Raw genomic sequence first — 21,876 nt, 5'->3', positions numbered from 1 at the left:
CGGGCAAACACGACACGCACAGACAGGTGGCTCCCAAATATGTCACATGCATCCAGGCCACACATGCCTTATTCATAAGAGCCACAGACATATGCAGAGTGGGTGGCGACAGGCCTGGCTGCAGAGGATAAGTCAGGGAAAAGGCTCAGATCAATTTCCTCTTACTGCATTAACCTTGATGGCAGTGTGTGCCCACTCAGGGTTGAAGGGCAGTCATCTGGGCGTGGGCTGAGTTAGCTGCACAGAGACCTTCCCTGTACTGCCACTGCAAGTGACAGAGCAGAAGCCATCACTCTCTCTCTCTCTCTCACACACTCACCAAGGCGTCCTTAATCTGGAAAATGTACATATTTATGAGTAAAGATTAATTTTAACTTGAATTTCCCTTCATTTAAAATGCAGCTTTAAAATGCTATAAGAAAGGATTGCTGTTTTTTGTTCATATGAAAGGATGGAATCTGAATTCCTTGGGTCTCCAATACATTGTAAAGACTACAAAGAAACAGCTAGGGCCTTGATTGTCAAATGTCATCGCAGTCTTCAAGAAGCCCTTAAAACATATACATACAGCTGATAGGTCTTTTAATCAAAATACATGCGTGTCTATTTTACGGTGCAGGATTTGAGATTTGAGCCAGCATCATTTGCATGTATTTGCATGACATTAATATGCAGCACAATAGGTCTAGGGGAAAGCTGCTTTGCAATTATTTTCTCTTGATCCTTCAGGGGAAAATGGATCAAATCAGAACTTGCAGGATTCAGCAGACGTTCAAAGTTGGATCATTGGCTGCCTCAGCACTCTGAACCCCAGTAAGGCTCTCTAATGCTCTACCTGGATAGGGAAAGCAGCCTAGAGGATATTACGTTTATTTAAAGAGATGAAGACTGAAAGACAGCATTGTACCGTCATTACCCTGTATGAGTCAGAGCTAGAAAATATCTTCTGAGTAATTCTCTTGAAAGGCATAGGCGCACACACACACACACACACACAGGTAAACTAGACCACAACAGAGGGACAGACAATTCACATGTATTCATCTCCACACACACACACACACAGATGGTGGGAATCTCAGGTGAAGTATCAACGAGCTTAATTTCTGTCACATTTAAAACGGGACAGTTTTTGGTTGGCAGCCAAAAAAAGAAACGGGGGTTGAACCTTTCCCTCTGCTAATAACTCTTTAACAGTCTTTAATAGTGCCAGTGCTCTGCAGTGGAGAAGGCGTGGCCACTTCACACACCTGAATACTCACATCCTCTGTCCAGATAACAGAGAGAGAGGGAGGAGGGGGAGGGAGGAACAAACACACAGGGGATATGACAGAGAGAGAGAGAGAGAGAGAGAGGGAGGGAGGGAGGGAGAGAGAGAGAGAATAAATTGACATTCTAAATGGGAGATGCTTTATGCACATGGGAGCAAGGGTGTGAAGGCGGTCACCCCTGTAGCAGCTCTGCTCAGAGAGCCTGTCCATTTAACATTTATACACACAAATCTCCACTAAGATACGAGAGGGGGAAGAGATGACATACTGCTTATGGGTCGACAGAAACAGAACAAAAAAACACCCAAGACAAATCCCACCTCCAGTGCTGCTTGAGGAGGATAAAGGGTATTGATGCATGAATACTAGTGTTCAACTGGGTGAATAAAATATTGCCGACGTGGGCAAATGTTGGGAAACAAAACGGGCTTATTCGGCCATTGTGTTTGATGCAGGCTGGGCTACACACACTGTTAGGAGGCATTTAACTGCTCTTACACCACTAGGGAATACCAATGGGAGCAGACAACATACATGCAGATCGGTGAGGTGAATAAATTAGCTTAGCGACGCGCACCACACACACGCACAGAGCAGGCACGCAAGACCATTAACCCCGATAGCTAAGAAGGAAACCTAAGTCAATTAGATTGACTTGCCTGGAGGCAAATTCAACATTAATCTTCTCGGGCCCCACACACAGACTGTCAGCTTGTGAATCAATCACGCTGTGCATCTGAGCTCACCTGGTGAAGTCTGTCATCTCCATCATGATCATGCACATCTGCTTGGCCAGCACGATGATGTCATTGCCGCTGTCGTCCCACTTGGACACCTCGGCGTCCAGCTTGCTCTTCTCCTCCTGGAAGCTGGCCACCTGCTCAGCAATCTTCGCCCTCTGCTCCTGGGGAAGCTGGGCCATGATAGCCTGTTGTAGAGGAGGAGGATGAGGGAGGAGGGGGGGGGGGGGGGAGGGGGGAAGTACATGGAAGATAAGTACAGAAGTTACACCGCTGTTGGGTCATTTCAGGACTCCTTGGTATTTTTATCTAGCATCTGCTCCTGAAGGAAACTGCGCTATGACAGCAGACAGAGGAACGCGGGAGGACATGAGCGGTAAGTACACCGCTGCGGTGCCATTTTCAGCTCCAATACCTTGTTAGATTTTGATAATCTATGGAAGTGATTATGTTGTACAGAGTGGTGTGGCTATTGCTTTTCCCTTCCTGGCCATTTAAAGGCACTCTAACTAGAGGAAAGAGCTCTCAGAGCTGCAGCATAGGCACAGACGACTGTGAGCAGCAGAAACCCCTGTGGAGTGCAACATTCTCACTGATTGGACAGTAAGTGGGAAGTGGAAGCTGTGGATTCATTAGGGGTGTCATTTCCTACATGCAAAGGCTGGGTTCACAATCCCTTCAACAGTGCTGGGCAACACATTACATGATGCAGCAGCCAGGTCGGTCCAACCGTGTGAAGCAAATACACATTTATTTCACTCACCCACCTCTGCACATTATAAAAGATCAATAGAAGGGGCAGTAGAACTTAATATCCTGTGCCAACTATTTATCACTGGACTTTATTTATCCTGGTAAAAACAAATGGCTAAAGGGCAGCCTTTCTAACATGCTTTTTGACTAAAGGGGCCATAGATAGTGTGCATGCTTTGGGTGGAAAATCTAATGGAGTAGCAGGAATGGAATGTTCTTGGTATAACGGGATAATAAGGAATCTAGCTTATCAAATTCTTACAGATATGGTATTTTGGAAAAGGGCCCATTCTCTTCACAAGTGTTCTTTTGACAAGGGTTGAATTACTGAATCCAAATGCCCTGTGGCAGGCTGACGTAATTGTTTCACAGCCAAATGCAGGTGGAATACAGGGGTCAGATAGATCTGTGACATTTATTGAAGTAATGAGCAGTAGCCTATCTTTCAGATATGGTTACTTGGACAAGGGGCCATACATAAAAACAGTATTCCTTTACATTGCCAAGGCTACAGATAGGATAAAAGGAGACGGGGAGGGGAGTTATGGACCATGTTAACCTGAGTGTTCTGTTGACAAGCGCCACTGCTGAGTCCTAATGCTCTGTGGCAGGCTTACTTAATAGTGTTCTTCTTTCCCAGCCAAATGCAGGTGAAATATAGTTGTCAGATGGACCTATGACATTAAATGAATTTACAATATCTTTTTAAAAAGGCGTTTAATATCATACATGTATGCATGGACATGTTGGAGGATTATATTAAGAGAAGCAGGGATGCAGCTGATCAGCCATATAAGTATAAAGTCAGCTGTGTCAAACAATAAAATGGAAAATGACTAATTCACTTCCAAGTTGAATTAGTACCATTCAATAAGCCATGCTTATAAACCAAGCTTATTAATACAAAATGTTAAACAGCTTAATTCTGAGTGCTAAGCTCTACATTGGCTCTTCAAGTGTCTAATCCGCATCCGTACAAGAGGATTCCCAGATTTAAAACTACTCTGTTTGAGTGTGCAGTTTCAGACAGATACAAGTGTGCTTTGTTTTTAGTCCTAGACTGGGGTTTAGTGCTATCAGTAGAGTAGGTTAAGCCAGAGATTCACAGAGCGAGGGCCAGTGTGTGTGTTTCTGTGTGGGGAGTCAGGAGAGGGGGCCTGGTGTGAGGCAGGCGTGGTCACTGCGAGGGGATGTGGTGGGGGAGAACTCACCCTGGCGCTCTGGCCATTGAAAGTCGGGTCATCCTCCGTCTGCACGCTGGTCCTGCTGCGGACATCAAGGTCCTCCGGATCGTATTCTGAGTCATCCAGCTCCTCTGGGGTCTGCAGGAGGAGAGGAGAGAGGTAAGGGGGGGGGGGGGAGAGGAAAGGAAATGGATGGAGGGGTGGGAGTGAAAAGAGGGAAAGGAATGGAGAAAGGGAAGGGGGAGAGAAAAGAGGGGAGGGAGAGGAGAAAGGTAAGGAGGAGAGCAAAAAAGGGTGTTAGTGTGAGCGAGCTGTTTGAGCACCGTTAAATAACCATCCTGCTTATGATCTATGACAAATGCCTCGGCCCTGCCAGCTATGGCGGCACCCCCCCCCCCCCCCCCCCAGTATAGGAAACTGTAAACTCTAAATGAATTTGTAAATCAAGTGTAATGTGCTGCCTGTGCATTTTGAGAGGGAAAACGTAGCTACCAGCTAGTATGAAACATATATTAATATTCGAGTAAAACGTTTCAATCAGAGTCCCATCTGTCGCTGGCATCTTTTAAAGAGCGAGAGGAACGACTCGAGAAGTGTACCACCACCTTTATTCATCCATAAACCCAGCTACTTCTCCAATCCCTGTGCAGAATGCAAAGCACGCTGTAAACAACTTTCCCCGCAGTATTAGTATGCGCCGGCAACATGAAGTTACCAGGGCATGCTTGAGGGGAAGTACAAAACTGACAGACAAGAAAATGCATTTGGTGGTGATATGGGAGGGAAGGAGATGCGGCAGGGAGATAAGGGCGCCTTATCCTGCCTGTGGTGTGACTTGTGCTCATCCAACTGTCTCTACACCTTCCGTAGGTAATGGATTTAGATCCCTTGTGTCTAGGAATAGCTCAAGGTCTCTACACGACCCCATACCACTCCACGGAATACAGAGACGCTTGTTCATCAGGGAAAACACAGTAGAGTAGCGTAGAATACAGTACAATAGCAACTCAAAGGCAACTCTTTTAGCAGAGACAAGGCTGCGCAGTGGTGCGAGGATATCAGCTAATGTTGCCTGCGCTACAGATGGATAACCCTAACCACTGTGGACATGGGAGGTCTGTCTGTGAACAGCCCCTCCCTACTTGCAATCAATGGTCAGCCCCCAAACCCCTGTCCCATCACTCCACTCTTACACCTGGGCTGGCCGCCTGGCACCGCCACCACTACGTGGATGCAGCAGTTGCACTACTCGGTCACAACTTTTCACTGTCCTGGCGCCCCGCTGGTGGAACGAGCTTCCCACTGCTGACGGGACTGCAGAGTCACTACAGTATCTTCCGCGTAGATTGAAGACCCATTTCTTCAGGCTACATCTTAACTGTCCCTCCTAAAGACCTCTTCATCCCCACTACCCCCCTGTACAGTTTCTCTACTGCAATTAAATTAAAAAAAATACTAAATAAAAAATAAATAAAAAAGTAATTCTTCCTTCTTCTAGTATTGTGACTGCCAACGGCCCCTGGTCCTAGCATAGATTTGTTTTTCTTATGATGACTGATGGATAGATGATTTACTTACTTAAACACATGTATTGTTAGTCGATTTGGATAAAGGTGTCTGCTATATCTAAAAAATGTAAATCAGAAAGGTATTCATATCAAAAATCGTATCTTTATGGGGCCGATTCCCTAGACACAGGTTTAAAACGACACCCTGACTAAATGTCATCTTCCTAAATTGAACATGTGATTTGGCTTAATCCGAGTCTGTATAAACAGCCGTAAATGTTTGGATTAACTGCCATCCATAAGAGTCATGGACAGGGTCCTGGACTGTGACATTTTGAATCCACCCACTGAACGTGAAGCAGTAGGTATTATCTGTACACTTACACGCTCACTAAACCACTCTGGTCTGCAGAGTACTGTACCAGTCAAGGTAACATGCCCTCCCCCATGTCTCCTTGTCTCCAGTCCTGTAGATGCTCTCTAACTTGGGGCCAGTGGCTGTGATGTCTGTGAGCCATGTCCACCAATGATGTCCCACTGGGAGGGAGAGTGGCCTGTCTGCTTGTCACAAACCAAGGGGGATGCCGGACAAGGGCTGCAAGCGCTCCACTTACAGAGGTTAAAGACACTGTCCATCTTAAGTAGCCCCAGCCACACACACTTGTCTGTTCCGATTGAGGAGTAACCCACTTTGTGGTGTGTGTGTGTGTGTGTGTGTGTGTGTGTGTGTGTGTGTGTGGTGGGTAGACATGCCCTCTGGAGCTGCTGTTTCTCTGAGCTTTTAGCTTGCCTGATTTGCAGGCTTTCATGTTCTGTCGCATTGAGAGAGCTGGACATGCCCACATTTGTGTGGAAACAGGAAATGTTTCCACACGAATGGAAGGACAGTCCACACCAGGGACGGCTTTTTTTCTGGACTTCATAGATAACCTTGTAGGAACCTTGCTTTACCTTACTAAATCCAAGTCAAATAAGTTACAGACTCACTCTAGTACCTGTATGTCATGTGTGTACCTATAGTGTGCATGACCAATACAAACTAACAGCATTCAAAAGGGGTAAAGGGAACACACCTGACCAGCAAACCAATGTTGAATTTCTGAATTGTAAAACATGTGGTCAGGTTAAGGTTAGGGTCAGTTTTAGGTTTTTGACCAAGTCGGGACGCCAATGGGATGATGGTCAGGAAGGTCTCTTTAGTCTCACCACTTTCAGAGGCCTGAGAACATAATGACTCATCTAAACGCCAGCTCTCTTGAGCAGCGATCAGGGTCCTTCCTCCAGCATAATCACTAGGAAAGCTGAGGTGATTACTTCTCAAATCAGATATCGGCCTAACATACACCCAGGGACCGTGTGAGAACCTTTTTTAATATGGTAAAATATCAAAACATCAGCATTGATCTGCTTCTGGTAGGCTTCTCATTAATCCAGTGCAAAGCAACACACACCCACCCACACCAGGTAGGGCCCAACCAGCCCTGCGGGTCTAGTGTTAACAGCTTAATCAATCTAGATAACAAGGGTGGAATGGGGCAGAGGGGAAATTGAACACAGTGCTAGGGCTCTCACTCCAACTAAAGAATGCTAATTAAAACCCCATCTTAAATCAATTACTTATTATAATGCAAATACTGCATAATGGTTCCCATCTCATTTGGTGTTTGTCTAACTCCCAGCAGCATTATTAATGAGAGCCCCACTACGTTTTGGGAGAGCTATTCTCTATGCACAATGTGTTGTCAACACTAATAGCCACAATTCAATGAGTTGAGAAGTATGTGATGGGATAAACAATGTGCTGAGGAGCGTTATACTTGAGAAGTGGCTTTAACAAATTACCGACTAATTTCTTCATAGGCTGGCAATTTAACTTATTTATTGAATGTGCTTAACCTTATACTAGGGGGCATTTAAGAACTATATGTTTGTTTTACGACTGGAACGCGTATGTTGTCTGCTCATTGTCAGTTAGATTAGGTAATGCTCTGATGCTAGCGAGCTATCGTCTACCCCTGTTGTAGTTCTACTCAGGCAAAGACCATTACCCACAGGCGACCACGGCTAATGCTACACAGTTTAGGAAATCTGGTCAATTAGGTCGACACTTGCCCGAGACAAGTTTATCATCATTAGCTTCTGCGGTCACAAACACACACATACACGCACGCACATATGGAGCACATCAGCTAATGCTGACTTCTAAGAATACACTGCAAAAAAACAGACTAATTCAATGTAGTGGATGAAACAGTTTTAGGGATCACTTCTTTCATGCCAGCTTAATTGTTTATATAAACCAGAATTAATGCAATACTGCACCTGGCTAATAAATCTTATCCTTTAAACATGGGGTTTGTGGCTCTCAAGAAGATAGTGGTTAATTGAATCAAAGGGTAAAGCGATGCTAAAGGTAAACCTTGCTATGCACAGCAGGTACACACATGGAAGTAAAGCATTATTTACACCCGACAAGTTGGACTCTGTCCAAGTCCCAGGAGGAGAAGGAGGAGTAGGAGGAGGAGCAGGGCCAGGGCTACTCACTCCCCCTGGATTTGATTCAGGAGGAGGAGGAGGAGGGCCAGGGCTACTCACTCCCCCTGGATTTGATTCAGGAGGAGGAGGAGGAGGGCCAGGGCTACTCACTCCCCCTGGATTTGATTCAGGAGGAGGAGGAGGAGGGCCAGGGCTACTCACTCCCCCTGGATTTGATTCAGGAGGAGGAGGAGGAGGGCCAGGGCTACTCACTCCCCCTGGATTTGATTCAGGAGGAGGAGGAGGAGGGCCAGGGCTACTCACTCCCCCTGGATTTGATTCAGGAGGAGGAGGAGGAGGGCCAGGGCTACTCACTCCCCCTGGATTTGATTCAGGAGGAGGAGGAGGAGGGCCAGGGCTACTCACTCCCCCTGGATTTGATTCAGGAGGAGGAGGAGGAGGGCCAGGGCTACTCACTCCCCCTAGGTTTGATTCAGGAGGAGGAGAAGACGACAACAGGGATTTAAGTTTGACAACATTGGTTTCACACTCATGTGGCTAAATCACAAGCCACTGACATGGGCATGGCTGATTTACAGAGTGGCATGGGGGAGAAAGCGCTTGCCCCACAGTGCAGGAGGAGAGTTAGAGGCCCATAAATAGTGTGATGTGGACTCACCCTGATCATGAGGACAGCCTTGCGGATGTCGCGGACACCGTCATAGACCAGGCGGGACGCATCGATGAACTCGTTCTCGTCCACAGGCAGAGTTGGGTTGGCGCTCAGGGCCTCCACTGCAGCCTCCACCTGCTCTGTGAAACGTGGCATGACTGGATAGAGGGAGACAGAGAGAAGGAGGTAGAAAAGAGAGAGAGAAAGAGAGAAAATGGAAGATGAGACAAAAAGAGAGAGATGAGGTAGAAAAGAGAAAGAGATGAGGAGGTAGAAAGAGAGAGAAAATATCATGTTGATGTCATTATTGATTTATAAGTTCCTACATCATATGTTTGCTTTGGGAACATAAGATGTCTTATCAGTCCCATAAAGATTATTCGATTTTTAATCCAAATTGAATTGAAATAGATATCATTTTAAAATCACTTGCAGAACATGCTATGGCTGATTTTATTGAATTTAGCCCATATCTACGGATAGGCAATGAAGCGACAGCTAAACAAACATAAGGCCAAGACAGCCCCAGCGGGTTATATCCACTCCAACTCGGTGGATGACAGAAGAAAATGGAGACCTAACAATGATCGTATGACCCATATACAGGCTGTTTACTAGGGTCCCTGTATGTTTCCTCAGACACACATGAAGGCATAGCCTACATACAAATAGCCTACACACAAATACAGACACACACACACACTCACGCGCCCACACATGCACCCACATCAACACTATCCAATGAGTGCCCAGAGCTACTGTGCTGAAAGCTTGTTGAAGCAGTGCCGCCTCTGCCTAGTACCCCTCTCTAATCCACATTTGATACATTTCCCAAGGTTATGGGCCATCAAAGGAGCTTTGACACAAACCACACGCACACGCACACACACACACACACAGGAAGCAGTGCATTTGCAATTAATACCAATGAGCCCTCCTAGAGAACTAGTACGACTCCTCCTAATTCTGCCGCCTCAAAAAATCGAGACTGTTTGGCCACACTCCTGAAAAAAGAAACAGATTGGCCGTTCAATAGTTAATGAAGGAGAGCTCGGTGATTACAAAAAGCTTTTATGGTTGGGAATATGTTTTGTGCTGTTGGTCCACTTATTGCCTTTGCCTCTACACATTGGGGTGTTAAAGCAGAGGGAGCAGAAAAGTCAGAGAACGGGACAGGAAAGGTTGCGATTCAGAAAACAAGCCCCCCAACCAATCTGTAGGTGGTTTTAGGTGCCTGATTTAACATGATCCAAGCCTTTGCGGTAACAAAGCTGTCCCAACAGCAGTGTATTTTGTCAGCCGTGAATTAGGTTTGAAAGCAGTTGAAGGGAAACATCTGCAGTCACAGTCTTTTTTTCTGTTCCTTTTTAACTATCCCAGCGTTCATATTAGGACACCCAGAAAATGGCACAACACTTTGTTGTCTATGACTTCATCTTAAATCATGACCAGAACCAAACAGCATACAGAAGCTGTATAATCTTTGCATAACAAAATGTGAGACGGCCCGCAAACATCTTTATGTTGTGACCCATCTGAGGTATTTTTAGTTTTCTTCATGTAACAATTCCAATCATACAATGAACAAACAAGATGTTTTTTAGTACCTGTGTTAGTGAGAAGCTTGGTGGCCTCCAGGACCTTCTCGGTGTAGACCCCTGGTTCGTAGTTGTCCATCTCACAGCTGACCACGTGGACCACCCTGGCTGCGCGACCGCGGATCGCCCCAGCAGTGCGGTCCAGTCCATCCACATCCTTCTCCTGCAGAGCGATCACACATTTGTTCACATCCTCCAGGATATGGTTCTCTGTGGAACACAAAAAACAACCAATTCAATCAATCAACCAACATTTCAGAAACACATTTGTCACAGTGTTCAACTGCAACCAGGGTGTAAAACACCAGAAGAGCAGATGGAGGCAACAATGGCAACTCCATGCGCAGGATGTGGGGCAGCTAGAAAAGCATTACTCTCTAATTCTCTCTTTCTCTGTGGAAATAAAAGATTTGGAGGTATTTTTACTCTGTGACCTACACACTCAAGGACTTAAAACAAGGATGTGTGTGTGCGGCAGCGACGGCAGGAGCGGTAAGTTGAAGCGGGAAATCCTCATCCTTCATGGTGTGTTTGCATTGTCCCTGGCTTAAGACGGCTAATAGGAAACAAGGGCAGGCGGGAGAGGATTGAAGACAATTGCTCAGACGGCTTATTAATGGGGGTGCCTGTAAAATGCAAATGTCCGCTGTGTAAACTGCAGTCCGTCCTTGGTTGGAGGTGAGAGGAGTCACTCTGCTTAATGCTTATTGAGAACTCTTTAAGGCAATGCCAGACAAGCCATTTTGGGCGTCTTCACATACGTGACAGAGTGTCATTTTCAGCCCAGGATCTGCTGATGACTCAGTGCTTTTGTCTGGCCCGCAGAGCCCCATCAGCTCACTTACATATGCCTCTCATCAGGACAGACTAAAACTGCCGCCCGCAAGAGCTCCCCCGTTCCTCTTAACAATGCCTTTAGACACCATTTAGATCCATTTGTGCCAAAGTAACAGCTCCAGCAGTCTTCTAATTAAGGCTCACCGCTTTCACCTTAAAACATAAACAGCTTTGCTTGGCCAATCAGACGAAGGGGAAGGAGGAGTTCCTTTTCCTCATATATGGGCGTGAGATGCAAATGAGGCCCCCCTTACCGGACACGCAGAGGAAGTCATCGATGGATGTGATGTCATCGACGGCATCAGTGAGCACGCGGACCTGCTTCTCCCACGACTCCTTGAACAGGTCCATGTTGTCCTGTGCCACCTTGCTGTTTGGCTTGGCAGCCAGGGCCAACGCTGCATTAATCACCTGCAATCACCCAATTACACCCATTAGAGCCCCATTACTGCACAGCCCTCAGCCACAACATTAGCATAGGTTGATTGTACGACCCCTCATGTTTTGTGTAAGGCTAATTCATTGCCGCGAGTGATTAGGGGGAAGAAAACCTTTTGACCGAATGAATGAAATGAAATGAAGGCTCTGCTTGGTGTTTTGTGAGGGAATACATCTGTGGGGATCAAATCTGAGGATGAATGGAAGTCATTAGGTGAGATTAAAAAGAGGAAGCTTGGGCATACTGGAGTGGGTTGGCACAGGGCTATGGGTACAGGGATGAGGGACTGGGGTTGGCAGGGCTAGAAGGCTATTGAGATGTACTGAGGGGGCTAAAAGGATGAGGGACTTTGGGTTGGCAGGGTTAGAAGTATAAGGATGAGGAACGTGGGGTTGGCAGGGTTGGGGTATAGGGATGAAGGACTGAACATTGGCTGGGCTAGAAGGCTATTGAGATGTACTGAGGGAGCTATAAGGATGAGGGATTGGAGGTGGTTGGCAGTGCTGGAGGGGCCATAGAGGGGGGGGGGGGGGGGGGGGGGGGCTGTAGAACAGTGCTCTTCAATCCTGGTTCTGGGAACCTGCCCAGGTACTGACACACCTGGCTCATTGAATCAACTTCTGTAAGCATCAGTTCTTTTTACTTATTAAATCAGGTGTACTAGTACTGAGCTGTAACGAAAGCAAGTACACCCAGGACCTGGTCTGAAGGAGTAGGAATGAGTGTTGGCAGGAGATGGGGGTTAAGGTGTGGGCTTCAAATGCAAGGATGGGGGGTTGGGGCTTAAGGGGGGGGGGGGGGGGGGGGGAAACTGGCAGGGATGGGCAGAGGGGGGAAGGGGAGAGAGGAGAGGGGAGGACTGGGGGATGGGCAGAGATGGAGGAAGGAGAGAGAAGACTGGGGGATGGGCAGAGAGGCTGGTACCTGGGGGCAGAGGGTCTCCAGCTGGGAGGCAGCCATACGGACCAGCTTCACTCCCTCCTCATTGTTGGAGATGGAGCACGCCAGGTTGGCCACCTATACACAAACACACATAAACACAGCTCAGGGCAGGCGCTGACACACCATTGGAGTCTGACACATATGTTTCACTGAGAGAGAAAGACCCACTGGCTTCATCTCAGGCACGTACATTATGGTAGTCTGACACAGAAATGTTCCCCTATCTATCCAGACCCGAGCACCTCCACTTCACTCTTAACTACTGCTGAACACAAAACCCCAGTGCAATGGATTCATTCACAAAGCCAATGAAAATGATATGGCATGATGGCCTAGAGGGAGGGAGGGAGGAGGGAGGAGGGAGGAGGGAGGAGGGGAAACAAAAGCTAGGCTGCTGGAGGAATAAGCCAGTCTTTTTTTTTTCCTTTTTTTTTTTTTTTACAAGAATAGTTAATTTCTCAGAATTCATAGGGTGGCGGAGGCTGACAGTTCAGGGGAGAGGTTCTTCTCGATGATTAAATCACCGGGCTGCCACGGCGCCATTACCCTCCCAGAGCCAGAGAGGCAAATATTCCTGACACTCTCAAAAACCCAGCAGCCCGGTGAAAGCAAGAGTGCTGAGCTAAGCAAGAGCTGTTTCCCGCTGCCAACATTTATAGTTTGAGAGTAAATTTTGTTGTATTGACCAACAAATCAAGCTTCCCCAACACTGCAATTTCTAAACATTTTTGCATTTGCCAGAGGTGGGGGACACACACACACACATTATGAATCTACTCATGGTCACCAAATTTAGATCACTGAATCTAAACATTGCCATTTGTTGAGCAGGATGTGTAAGCAAAAATGCAGAGCAAGAATATCCTTGGGTATTTAGATGCTGTGCCCAAACGGGCTCATATAATTAATGCAAGATATGATGATTATATAGTCGAAGCAGACACATTGTGATGGCCCTCAAAGTCACGAAAAATGTTTCTGTTGCGTTTCTTGGCGCGTTCCTAACCTTTGCAGAAGGTTTCCTCTTCACAGGAAAGCATTAAAAAGTGCCTACCCAAAGATAAAAAGCCTAGAATGGGGTTAAAGTGTGAAGCTAAACGGAGCGCAGACGAGAGCACTTGTCGTGAACGCACCACTGGCTGCAGGAGTGGCTGACTGAATGAGTCTCTGAAGTATTCCTCCCTTCCCCTCTTTTTACCTCCTCCACCCTTCAACAAGCATCCCTCTCTCCCTTTGGAGAAGGCTGATGAAACATTAAAAACACTGTATATGTACCCTGGCTCTGATGACAAGCGCTTACGCATGTGTGCTGCTGGAGCACTGATGTCAATAAACTCTCCCCAGCATGCAAACAGACATGTAGGGTCCACAGGGAGCAGCTCTATAGTGACCACAGATGGTGGGGGTGGGGAATCTGTTTATTCAGAGACTGACTGAGGGTGTGTCCCAATACATGACCTCCTTTCCTAGTCTCCCTCCTTTCATGTCTTCTACAGGTGGATGGATGGGGCAGGTCTTTGCCATATTGCCTTGCCCATCAAGTGAAGATGAGAGGTCAGGGGGGTAAGGAGTTAAGGAGAGGGAGCCATGTGAGACTATTGGGACACGGCGTGGGATACAAAGCTTTGACCACCGGATGATAACCTGCCCTGGAGTCAACTCATGCCATTCCATTTGCCCATGCTGAGGGATACAACACTCACTCAAGGTGTATGAGAGAGAAGGGTGAGGAGAAGAAAAAAAAGAGAGAAAAAAAAAAGAAAAACTGTTCACGCTGTAAAAACTGTTCACGCTGTAAAATCTATCAAAATTAGGGATGCACCAATTGATCAGCCAGGAATTTCTACAGAAGTAAATAATAAAAGTTGTTCCATCACTTTGTAGTTGTATGACTGAACTTGTGTTTACTGAAAAGAATCATCAAAAGCAATATATTTACTTTATGCCAGGGTAGAAATAGGTAAATAAATACCAAATAATCGGTATCGGCTGATCGTGTCAATAATTGGTATCGATCCAGAATTTTCACATCTGTGAATCCCTAATCAAAAAGCACCTATTTAAATTACCACATGGTTGGTATTGGACTAGGTGCATCAGTGGCTATTGTAAAGAAAATCTATTCATTCCATAACTTTGCTCCTGGCACTTATAATTGAAGCTTTTATGAAATTAAATTACAAACCACTGAATGGACTACATTCCTAACAGGTTTGGAATTGTATTAATTCTATTTCGAGAACATCCCCTGTTGATATATTTCATCACTCTAAATTCAATCCAGTAGATTAAAACACATTTTCCAAGGGGTAAGGAAACTATTCCATCTGTAAACCGTATGTGGTACTAGTGAGCTATCCTGCCCGCCTACAAATTGCTGTGAGCTCTGTGGGATGTTTTGAGAGGTGTCGGAGCTGTGTCGTCATCAGTACAGAAGTAATGGGATGAATTCGGATTGGTGTCCTTGCAAACAGCTCCTAATTTAAATGTGTTAGTCTTTTATATGGAGGCTAAGGGACAAATTCATTCTATTTTCTTTGTCCTGTTGTCTGGTTCTCATCATGAGCTGTGAGTAGCATTGTTTGAATGACCTGTGGTCATCTCTCTCTCTACTGTCTCTATCCATCATTTACCAGAGGGTAGAATGCATCAATTCTCTATGAAGTATTTGCAGTGTAATAGTTGTATAAGTATACAGTATTATTAAAGCCTCATTTGATTAATTCTATTTGACTATTCTTGCACTAAATCAGCACAATTCTTTGCACAGTGATAATTACATTACTTGGAGTCACATTATCAATATTAAATATGCTTTGCTATTAACAAAATATAGCCAAATGTCTAACAAAACTTCACATGGAACGTTCCATTATAATAAATGGTCTACAGTTTTGGTAACAACTGGTTCTGATGAATACCTACATATCAACGCCAGGGAATTGCCTCATCAATCATGAATGGGAAAATATGTCTACAGATATCAACCTAGCTGTGTTTGTCACTTTGTCAAAGTACCCAAAAACTACACTGTGAACATTTTAATTACAGTAACATGAACCCAGTACATCAATCAAATTGCGCAAACTACAATATCATAATGACGTCATGCCCACTCGTTTTCCAGCATGTCACTGGTTGCCTGCTACACTTCCAGCATGTTCCCTTGCTGGCCAACTGAGGTGGCGGGGAACAAGAGCACACTGTGCTGCACGCTGCGCTGTGGAGGAGAGACGGAGACAGTGGAGGGTGAGGTGAGGAATCACAGCTCCATTTGCTCCATGCACAACTCATTCTCAGCTAAATGTCAAGCATATTCACACTCCCCGCTGTGACCCACTCATTTCCTTCTGCCCAAGTCCAGATAACTATGTGTCTAGTGCTCTCTACTGTGGTGGATAAATGGGCCACCTTGTTATACACATAGATACACTCACTGGCCACTTTATTAGGTTCGCCTTGCTAGCACTGGGTCGACGTGTTGTGTGTTCAGAGATGGTCTTCTGCATACCTTGGTTGTAACGAGTGGTTATTTGAGTGACTGTTGTCTTTCTATCATCTAGAACCAGTCTGGCCATTCTCCTCTGACCTCAACATCAACAAGGCATTTTTCGCCCAGAGAACTGCCGCTCACTGGATATTTTCTCTTTTTCAGACCATTCTCTGTAAACCCTAGAGATGGAACAGGCTGTACAGCAGAGGCTGGTGGAGGTAGAAATCGGAGGACAGGCTGTACAGCAGAGGCTGGTGGAGGTAGAAATCGGAGGACAGGCTCATTTGTTATGCACGGAACAGAATGAGGAATGGTATCGAACAGGTTCCTCATTCCATTCCATGTTTTACAATGAGCCTGTCCCAGATTTCTGCTTCCACCAGCCTCCCTTGCTGTGCGGTCCATGGGAGGATGCTTATTCGCTCAGAATACTGTAGTTCCTTTATAATATTAACACTGACAGAAGGATTTTGTTGACTGAAGCAGCCATCACAAGAGCCTCAACAACCAACTGAATTCAAATGCATATCCTCGCATCAGCAATTGAGCTATTAATTTATTTGTCTTTCATGTTTTATCAGGCTAAATGGGCTCAATTTGTGTTAAAAGGTGTATGAAAAAAAAAAAAAAAAAGTGTGTTCATATTTAATAAACAGCATGGAATAGACATACGACATTAAGAACTTATCTTCTCCTCTCTTTCTAGGCTGCACATGGCATCTTCCTCTCTGCCTGCTAAAATCTCCACCTCCCCTGAGCTGCCGGGAACCTTTTGAGAACATGGCCTAGAGGCAGCAACACTAAGCCCAGTCTATTTTTACCCTGCTTCTGAAATTATGCAGCTAAATGCTATAAAAATGGAAAAAAATATACATTAAAATAAATATTTAACTCTGAGAACAGATATTGGCATGTAGTCCAGCTTTAAGAGTTGGCTGCGTATCCCAGAAACCAAAAGCCACTCCAGAAACCTTAGGAAGAGAGAAAAGATGCATTTGCAATCAGGACAATGTGGAGTATTTGACGTGGTATGTGTGCGCTGCCAGGAAAAGGCTCCAGCGAAAGAAAGAAACAGTATTGTAATGGCTACTTCACATAAGTAATCGCATGGATGTATGATTCCTGAAAAAGTTGTTTTAACAAAAGAACCTTGGGGAGCTGGCACTATTCCTAAGCCTTGGGGAGAAAAAGAGCCTTCATGCTTCTTGATATAACAGACAATTCATTGAAGCAAAGCATTAACAAATGCTTGAATCCCAGCCTGCCTTTCCCTGGGTGTCCCATTGTATTGTAAGTAGAGCAGCTTTCTGTACTACAATGATTCATACTCTCACATTCAGAGACTGGAGACATTGCATTACAAATGAACAAATTGTTCAACAGGTCTCATTTTCTGGTGCCATCCCAGACTATGGTTAGACTGCTACCTGGAAACTTTGCACTTGATGGGTGAAAGCAGCATGTCAGAAATTCTATACTACATAGGTGCACTTACATGGGTGTGATTTTCAACAAATTGTTTCGGTAGATGATGTGTCAGTCATATTGCATTAATCTATACAGATATCACAGATCTGTAAAGTCATCTAGGACAGGGGACAGATTCAGACCAGAATCAAAGCAGATGGACTCCTAAAGAGATAGTTAACTATTTTAACACGTACAGTGTTCGTTTTTAGATTATTCGACTTTAGATTATTTTGAATGTAGGTGTCAAAATAGTGAGATATTCTACTATATAGGGCCTAATGCCTTGTCTGGGCACCATAACAAAGTCTTCACAGTTCAACCAAATGAAAAGGGGGGTGTGTGACCCATTTTAACATGAGGTCTAGGAGTCTACCTCATAAATAGGCCTTCAATCGATTCAAAAGGCAGGAGAGGAGAGGAGTGTGTCCGGCCTAGGTCTGGCTCTGGGTTTAAGGTCCCTGTGTTTGAACAGGGTTAAGATGAGGAAAATCATTTCCCACTGGACACATGCCCTAAAAGCCCAGCTTTTCATTTCATTTCCAAAAATCATTAGTGAAGAACACCCTTGAGGTGGGAAAGCAACCGCAAATCAGGGAATTCCTATGCAAAGCACATAGCAGCGCCGCCGCCACCCCCCCCCACCACCACCTATTCTGTTCATTTTTCTTGCATTAATGTTGAAGATGTCAGGAAAATCAATACGTTAAAACCCTCCTATGCACTGTTAAATGGCTGTGCTCTCCCAGAACACAAAGTGTGCTGGCTGCATCTGTGGCTGCAACCATCACAGCATTGGGTCTACCTATGAACGTTACAATTTAATAATCAATTACACCGAATTCTTCTAACTCTCAAAAAACAAAAGGTCTAAGACAATTTCTTGTCAGGCAACATACAGTCGGGTTATGTAAAACATCTGTCGATCATAATCTGATGACTAATCCCATAGTGAAACAATAGAGTTCATAATGCTGTTCTCTAAATTGGGATTGACTCCTTACAGACATACATCCATAGGCTGCAAACAGCAGCCATGCATAGCAATTGTATGATGTCCACTGTCTCTAAACCCTGATTCCATATCTGCTCAGATGATCAAATAGCCATTGAAACCACACTCACAAAAAATAAAACGTATAAAAACACTTTGCTCACACACATATACTCAGTATGTCAATCTCATAATTCTATCCCAAAAGCTAGATTTTTTCTCTCCACTTAACACCTCTATCTATTTTAACCCATGTTAGTGATTTATAGGTCCCCCCCCCCCCCCCCCCCCCAAACTCTCCCTCTCCCCCCCTCCGCTCTCCCTTTCCTCTATCCTTCTGCTCTCCCTCGGTGTCCCTGCTCAAAGATTTACCTTTCCAGAGCACATGAGCAGAGTTTGTATTTCCTTGTGGTGACATTTATATCATATACTTTCTGAACAGTGACCTTCGGGGTCATTATTCATTAGCAGCGTGAAGTCATTAGCAGTGAAGTCGATGATAAGACAGATGCGGTTTAATCAACATTTATTTTATTATTGGTGCTTACTGCTTACTCCTTTGTGTCTAGTGTAATTGGATGACCTCAGCATGTAATGACCATCTCCAGTTTCTTAGTGATGTGCCCGACATGATTTAAATCAACAGTGCTTTTTTAGAGTACTGAACTTGCACTAATTTACTTTATGTTATGCTGTTTTTAAGAGAGTGAACAGGAGTCTGGCTATTATTTTCCGGGTCACTTAAGTAGCTTCATTGAGGTAAACATCTCCCATTGGGACTATTCCACAGAGTGTGAGAGGGAAAAAAAAGCTATCATCAGAATGATGCATATTCCTTGGAGTTGGTCTGTGCTAGCTCATCTCCAAACACCATTAGAAAGAAAATACATAGATAAATAATAATAAGGGAGGACTGTGCCTGGGTCCCCAATTAAACCAACTGCCTGGGAGCAGAATCGGTATCAAAGAGCTGATCATTCAGGGCAGTGGGAGTCCTGTTGTGTCATCATCGCCTTAATGCTACTGCTGACACACGGATCCTCAGGAGTCACTCTGGGGACCTCTCCCCACAGTGGTGGCCGCCTTTCTTTTTAATTCCTCACCGGCTTCAACGTAATCCTATATTAACTGCAAAGCACGACAGAACACTGCATTGATTATTTGTGTTAACTGAATAGGCCACTAGATTCCGCTTGAGTGCAGTAAAATACCGGAGCAAAACTTCTGCGCAAAACTTGATGCGCTCAGTCTTGGTGCATTCGTTTGACGATGCCGCATGTGCTGCTGCACCGGGTGGCACAATAGTTTGTTATTAAGGTATTACTGGTGTGGAAGGTATTTTGGCGGGAAGGTAAACAGGTTTGAGAATTCTGGCCCAACTCTACTCTGCAGTGCTGGAGATTTAAAAGCCCTGGCCATTCCACAAGAGGCTCCTCTATTAAGGTAATTAAAATGGCCAGAGAGGGAGAGAGAGAGGGAGGGAGGGTGAGATGCAAAAGGCCCCTTTAAAATTACATTTATCTGTCTGAATATTATTGTGGCAAACACACAAGAGGTGAGAGCTGCTTTTCATGTGCAGTCTGTCAATAAGACATAGGGATATCCAACTCTTGACAGTGAATATATTTCCCCAGAGGCAGCACTTAACCTTGGGCATAGGGAGGTTTCGCTGCTCTGCCTGGGCTTAAAATTTTATTCACAGCTGTGACCGTCCATACAAATGTAGTGTTTGTCTGTCCACAACAGCATCAGATTGCAGCCTCTTCCATCTGCAGAATGCGGCTTTCAAACTCAAGCCTGTCGGCTCTGAGTGTGTGTGTGTGTGTGTGTGTGTGTGTGTGTGTGTGTGTGTGAGTGTGTGTGTGTGTGTGTGTGTGTGTGAGAGAGAGTGTGTGTGTTTGTTTACGTGCAGGTGTATTGTATTTTCTCAGTCTCACCATAACAATGCAAACAAAAACCGCAGCACACACAGGCATTGCAGCTCTCTGATGCACTGCAACCCAAAAGCTCAATCTCAAGAGAGGATGTGTTTGAACTGAACTGTGTGCTAGGCTTCTATTCTGATGCATATTCTCAAATGATAGCCCCCAGCCCCCTCCCCACCCCCCACGTCTAAAACACAACAAACTTTTTGGAATGTTTCAACATTTTGACAGTTGCAACTTACCTCAATGAGCTTGTTGGCGTGCTCGCGGAACACCTGGGCATACTCCTTCACCTCCTTCTCATTACCGTTCTTGGCGGCTTCAATCAGGACCAGCAGCGGAACATTGGTCTCCAGGAAGGAGTCCGAGACATGGTCCATTACTGCCTTACGCAGCTGTAAAAGTAAGAGTAAAAAAAACAAAAAAAACACCATTAAAATAAAATGCTCCAATACACATATACATGTAGCAGCCATCGCAGGGGAGAGCTAAGAGAACATCGGCATTCAGCCTTGCAGATCTATAAGGCACAACTACCTCCATATACAAGGCAGATGTTGACAGAGTAACATGGGGACAATTATATTAGCTGTTCTAGAGAACATAAAAAAGCCTCTCTAGGAACTGCAAGGGAAAACTACATATTTACACATTAATGGCTCAGGACATCAAGATCAATGGGGGGTTATGTGCCTGGTGGTATTAACCTTTACCTTGCCGGAAAATATAAAAAAGTAAATGTATTACTGAAGACAATAGTAAAAGAACAATCTAGAATCCGTAGTTATACCCTGCCTTCAACCCCGAGGACAACCTTAATGAGCAGAATACAGTACATCAGGAACTGAAATGACGTTGTCTATGTGACATTTAAATAGCAGTAGGAGAGGAGATGAGGGGAGAGATGGAGAAGGGAGGAGGAGGAGGAGGAGGAGGAGGAGTAAAACAAACCTGGCGGCGCAGGTCCCTGGTCTTCTTGGTCATCCTGTCGATGGCGGTGTTGAGGGCATCACTCCTGTCCTTCCTGCCGGCCTGAAACACAAACGTGGAGACAGATTAGGAGGGAGGCATCCTGCTTGTTCATTCTTAGTTCATAAGTAAAGATGAGAGAAAGTCACTGTGGGCGGGGTTGGGAGATTCCAAACCGCAACAGCCCTATCTGTACATGACAAAGTGCAGAATGTAAACAAAACTGGAGGCACTCGTTTTTGGAGACAGGCATCTTTATGATGATTGCTAGTGAAAGAGTCAGCATGGTAGCAAATTAACAGTAAATTACTAAATTGCTCTTACAATTGCAAGCTTAGTAAACCTTAGGCCAAATCAGAAACTGTTTACAGATAATTAACAACGGCTCAGATGATCTTTTGCAAACAATCATAAACGGTAACGTCGGTCTCAAAAAAATATTAGTTTCTCCAGTTATGTTTCCATTCTGCAGTTTGTGACGTACAGACGTTCATAGCATATTAGTCGTGGTAGAATGGCAGAAGACGGCAGGAAATGGACAGGGACAACAGAAGGAGGGGGGTTGAGAGAGTGAATGGGATGTTGTGTGTTGATATTGACCATCACAG

The 21,876-nt window shown here is 45.1% G+C and overlaps 1 protein-coding gene across 1 annotated transcript in view; it reads right to left on the bottom strand.

The window, feature by feature from the left end:
• ctnna1 (catenin (cadherin-associated protein), alpha 1) overlaps positions 1-21,876 on the bottom strand; it is an 84,948-nt gene that overhangs the window by 15,559 nt on the left and 47,513 nt on the right. The window contains exons 8-15 of the mRNA XM_083686666.1: positions 21,251-21,331; positions 20,542-20,694; positions 12,403-12,495; positions 11,294-11,450; positions 10,212-10,412; positions 8,611-8,762; positions 3,976-4,086; positions 2,018-2,199 (exon numbers count right to left, since the gene is read on the bottom strand). Of these exons, the coding sequence (XP_083542792.1) occupies positions 2,018-2,199; positions 3,976-4,086; positions 8,611-8,762; positions 10,212-10,412; positions 11,294-11,450; positions 12,403-12,495; positions 20,542-20,694; positions 21,251-21,331 (1,130 nt within the window). The remainder of the gene's footprint in view (positions 1-2,017; positions 2,200-3,975; positions 4,087-8,610; positions 8,763-10,211; positions 10,413-11,293; positions 11,451-12,402; positions 12,496-20,541; positions 20,695-21,250; positions 21,332-21,876) is intronic.

This window comes from Argentina silus, assembly GCF_951799395.1.
Source record: "Argentina silus genome assembly, chromosome: 15".
NCBI lineage: Eukaryota > Metazoa > Chordata > Actinopteri > Argentiniformes > Argentinidae > Argentina > Argentina silus.
This window is presented reverse-complemented; position numbering and strand designations above follow the sequence as displayed.